Source organism: Oratosquilla oratoria, chromosome 20, assembly GCF_046742065.1.
Source record: "Oratosquilla oratoria isolate Oo_2021 chromosome 20, ASM4674206v1, whole genome shotgun sequence".
NCBI classification, from domain to species: domain Eukaryota; kingdom Metazoa; phylum Arthropoda; class Malacostraca; order Stomatopoda; family Squillidae; genus Oratosquilla; species Oratosquilla oratoria.
The window spans coordinates 4,625,786-4,630,785 of record NC_134796.1 but is presented as its reverse complement, the minus strand read 5'-3'; the positions used below and the strand labels follow the sequence as shown (position 1 = coordinate 4,630,785).

The 5,000-nt window shown below is 40.5% G+C and overlaps 2 protein-coding genes across 2 annotated transcripts; both read right to left on the bottom strand.

Moving 5' to 3' along the window:
* Positions 1–3,023: 3,023 nt before the first annotated feature.
* LOC143036089 (uncharacterized) lies at positions 3,024–3,485 on the bottom strand. Its single transcript, XM_076203345.1, has one exon. The coding sequence runs from the start codon at positions 3,483–3,485 to the stop codon at positions 3,024–3,026; it is 462 nt and encodes a 153-aa protein (XP_076059460.1).
* Positions 3,486–3,553: 68 nt separating this feature from the next.
* Positions 3,554–4,075, bottom strand: LOC143036087 (uncharacterized). Its single transcript, XM_076203344.1, has one exon. It carries the CDS (start codon positions 4,073–4,075, stop codon positions 3,554–3,556), a length of 522 nt encoding a protein of 173 aa, XP_076059459.1.
* Between the last annotated feature and the right edge of the window lie 925 nt (positions 4,076–5,000).

Sequence of the window (5,000 nt, the reverse complement as noted above, 5' to 3'; positions counted from 1 at the left end):
CTTTCGTGGCTCTTTAAATGCTCCAACGTACTTTCGTAGCTCCATATTGTAGTAATTTAAGGCATTTTCGTGGATCATGGGTGCTGTCTAAAACTACTTTCTTGGTTTTATATGTGGTTCAGCTTTGGAAAAATTTCCATGCCACTTTCGTGGCTCATGAGTGGTATTTAGATCTACTTTCTTGATTTTATACGTCACTAGGGTATAAAAACATTCTTTTTATCTAGGACAGTCAAAATTGACATAGTATATACTTGTAATCATGTGAATACATACATGTATATATGTACATATGGATAAATATGTATAATGTATATGTATATATATATATATATATATATATATATACAGTATATGTATATTTGTAAAAAAAAAAGTTATACAGCATGATTTTGATATATTGGGGTTTGGGTTAGGTTGTTCGCTTTAGTACATGTAATATGTGTGGGTTAAACAGTACTTACAGCAAATTCTACTACAATGATACGAATTTTACCAAAAATTAAATATTTTTGTATATAACAGAATCAGAAAAAACTAGGTTAGGTTAACGTTCATCCATCTATTTCTTACAAAAACAGTGATGGTTGGTTGACAAACATTTTAGTATTTTGCATACATCTATGTCTTTGTGACTGGCTTAAATTAATTCCATCTTGTGATCACGAAACTCCTCTTTGATGTGTAATGACTATAAATAATGCCGTTTGCGTTGATTGTCTGAACATAGGGTATAAATCCAAAGTAATCTGTCGTCAGTGGACAAGGTGCAGGGATGACCCGTCGTCCAGGAGGTGCTAAGATAAGATGGAGGGTGGAAGGGTGTGCATTGTATTCAGGGATGGAATGGGTGGGAATGATTTTATGCCTTTTCCTTTTTGGCTACCTCCCTTGTAAGGGGGAAAAAGCCTTGGTATGTATAATGTATGTACTCTGTCGTACCTAAGTACCACCATTGAATAAGCCTCTTATAGAGATAATCATGCAAAACACAGTCCAACGCATTTTCTCGCTATGGTGGGATTCTTTAAAGATTTTTCTCTGACGAAAAACCATAACGTTTTGATAAGTTCTATGAACGACATCATAATGTAGTTATCTTGATTCCTTGCATATGTTGATGTAACACATATATTTCCTTCGAACTGATTCACAACGAATATAATCAGCATAGGAAAGGATTCACCTCAGTTTCAATTGAAATAGCAATGTCTAATGGTTCTACACTATTTCATTTTTGTCTATTTTTATGTTATTGTTTCTGCTATACCTTAGATTATTTTCTCTTCTATCTTTCAAACTTTCTTCCAGGAAGAGAGAGAGAGAGAGAGAGAGAAAGAAACGGGGTGGGAAGAAAGGGGAGGGAGAAAGAGGGACAGAAACAAGAGGAGGGAGAGAGGGAGGGAGAGGGAGGGTAAGAGACAGTTATATATATATATATGTGTGTGTGTGTGTGTGTGTGTGTGTGTGTGTGTGTGTGTGTGTGTGTGTGTGTGTGTGTGTGTGTGTGTGTGTGTGTGTGTGTGTGTGTGTGTGTGTGTGTGTGTGTGTGTGTGTGTGCGTGTGTGTGTGTGTGTGTGTGTGTGTGCGTGTGTGTGTGTGTGTGTGTTTGTGTGTGTGTGTGTGTGTGTGTGTGTGTGTGTGTGTGTGTGTGTGTGTGTGTGTGTGTGTGTGTGTGTGTGTGTGTGTGTGTGTGTGTGTGTGTGTGTGTGTGTGTGTGTGTGTGTGTACATGTTGTAGAAAAAAATCAAACACTGGACCCAGAGTTACAGGATTTACTACCGACGTTTGGAACCCTATCCGGAGTTCGTCTTCAGGGTTATGTAATGTCAGCAAAAGGAATAAATTAAATAGTGTACCAATTTTTCCTAAGACAGGTCCCACCAGATTGAACATAGTTGCGGGTTAACAGAATTTCACACTAGAAAAACTCCCCGACATGGAGAAAGGATTACAAAATCATATAGAAGAGGCACGAAACATGCTGGTACCAAAATCCAAAAAGCTAATGATGATAAAATCTCACTCCACCAAAATCCCCATTCCTAAACGGCTGACCATCACTCCTTCGGTCCTGCCTGTCATTCGCTTCTCTATAGCTACAATACAAATCATAGCAATAAAACTAAATCATATCCTGAGTGACATGCAGAAATTAATTACAAGGTTTATCTAAAGTGTCACAAAAATAAAACCACCGAAAAAGAGCAAAAATAACCAAATATCACAATTCCGACAAAATAGCACTGCACTCTGTAGCTATGATTTGGGGGTACCCGTTGCTCGCAAAGACCTTCTCCAGGTGTTTCCTCTCTTCTTTCAAGTTCCTCTCTTGACCACAACGCCTTTACCTCACTCTTCTTATGCTCCACCGGGTGGCAACTGTCATAATTCAAAAGCCTGTCTGTATGTGAGTCCTTTCTATACAAACCCGTAGTCAAACTGGTCCCACATCTTGATACGAGGACATCCAGGAATGGGAACCGTCCTTCCACTTCCCTCTCCATTAAAATTGAATGGCTTCGTTTCTCCCATTCATGAAGTTGAGGAAGCAATCAAACTCCCCCACCCTCATAATCACGAACACATCATCCATATTTCTCACCCACGTTTTTAAAGTTACAGGTGCCGCAATCAACATATCTTCCTCAAACTCCTGCATAACCATCTCTGTCAAGACCACTGAAATCGGGGATCCCAAAGGGTTTCAATCCTCTGGTGGTAAATCTTCTCTCTAAACTTGAAGAAGGTCGAATCCAAGAACAAGTTGCCTAAACTCATGAGCTCCTCTGTTGACAGTTTTTCACTGCCTAGATACTCCTCCGACTCTTCAACCTTAGAAAGCGCACGCCTGCTTCAACAAGTCCTGTGGTAAAAAAAATTAACATTGATTTAACACCAAAAGAAACCAATATATCTCCCTCTTTCAAGCTTATTCCTCCTAATCTACCAACAAAATATGTCGAATTCTTTAGCATTCGTTCTGCTTTCTCCACTAAGGACCTATGTCGTTTTTCTAGGGCCTAAACCAAGTTGTAAGTAGGGGAATCCCTGAAGCCAATTATCGGTCTTAAAGGAACCCCTTCCTTATCAACCTTCAGTAGGCCATACATCTTAGGTATAACCGAGTCTCCAGGTTTCATCACCATCCATTCCCTTTCCGAAATTACCCTTGATTCCTTTAACCTTTTTAGCCCCCCCCCCTCCGCCTTCCGCTGCAGCTTCGGTGTCGGGTCTACATTCACAACCTCATAGGTGTTAGTGTCCTGGAGTAGTGTCACTGCTTTAATCTTGTACTCACTCTTGTCCAACACTACAGTAGATCGTCCCTTGTTACTCGAAAGTATGACAATAGAGCTGTCCTTGCGTAAACCTGCCAGCGCTTTGGCCTCCTCCGTGGTGAGATTGTGTCCCCTAGTTGGTCTGTTGAAAGCACCAACTATCCGCGTTCTCGTGTCCTGCTTTTCATCCTCCCTAAAACTCATCAAGTTCACTCCAGATTCCGCCGCTGCCAGGAACTCCTCTGCTCTTACTCACCCCCGTATGTTAAAATTTAAACATTTGGAGAGGACCTGTTTTCAGCCTCACTGAAAGGCTTGCTGGAAAAATTCCTAACCCACCTGTCAGATCCTTTCTTCTCGTTGTCAACTAGTCTCTCCAGTTTCTGGTCCAAAGCGAACCGTTTCTTACTTGCTTTTGCTCTGCTAACACCGGAAATCTTGTCCTCAAACTTAGCAAGCAACACCCAATCCAACTTGCCCGTAACCTGCTCCTTGTGTTCTTTGATCTCTTTGCCCAGCCGCTGGATGGTGCTGTGAAGGTGGGCTATGGCGCATTTGAGGAGTCTTCGTCCACAAGCAACTGCAATCTCCCTCGCCCTTCTATTATTCACTGATGACATGATATTGGTGAACTTCGGCAATATTCTGCGATTGCTACAGATGGTACAGAATCGCAATTGTTCTCTCACTATGCCTCTATTGATCTCCTGTACTTCCCATTTCCTGACCATGTTGAGTACCTCAACGCCATAAGCCTGTTCTATGTTGATAAAGAGCTGGAGTCCAGGAGCCATGTTGATTTGATTACAACCAACTATTTACATTATATGATACTGTATTAGTCTAGTTGCAGTTTACTTTTTGTTGGATATATAAAACAATTTATATTTTCTTTTACTCTGCTCTTCTTTTCACTCTCACTCTATCTTATTTTTATGTACATTTATGTTCACATACCTTATTTTGTAATATTTTCAATAATCTACCATTAAATTATTAGTGATTTACTAGTAACAAAATACAGTCTAATACGTCATATCACTTTTGATGGATTTCATCAAAATATATACCCACTCAGATTTCCATAAAGTATTTACATATGGTCGAGGAATGCATGCTGTTGCAGGTTTAATATCCATCTCAATTAAGCTGTCGTGGAGGGTGTCTTTACATATTTATGATCCTGCCAGGGGATTTAGTTCATTTCAGGGAAATTCTACACTATCTGTGAACTCATGAATAAAGCACCATACATCCCAGTGCTGCGCCCATGGTAACAATGAGTGACATCATCAAACCTCAAAGTGAGGAATGTACTCGGTGCAACGAACATTTATAAGTTTGGTAAACTAGGCTCTAGTTCTTAACGCTGTTTAGGTTGCATATGTTGCATATTCATCGTCCCTTGTTGAAAGCATTCTCACTCCCTCACACATTCACTTCCTCACTCGTTCAATCAATTCATTAATCAATCAGTCAATCAATCAGTCTTTTACTTTCCTCTCTCTCTCTCTCTCTCTCTCTCTCTCTCTCTCTCTCTCTCTCTCTCTCTCTCACACACACACACACACACACACACACACACACACACACACACACACACACACACACACACGCACACACACACATGCGCGCACACACACACACACACACACACACACACACACACACACACACACACACACACACACACACACACACACACACACACACACACAC

Excerpts from the sequence above, each read along its gene's own strand:
- LOC143036089 (XM_076203345.1), bottom strand. The coding sequence starts at position 3,485 with ATGAGTTTTAGGGAGGATGAAAAGCAGGACACGAGAACGCGGATAGTT.
- LOC143036087 (XM_076203344.1), bottom strand. The coding sequence starts at position 4,075 with ATGGCTCCTGGACTCCAGCTCTTTATCAACATAGAACAGGCTTATGGC.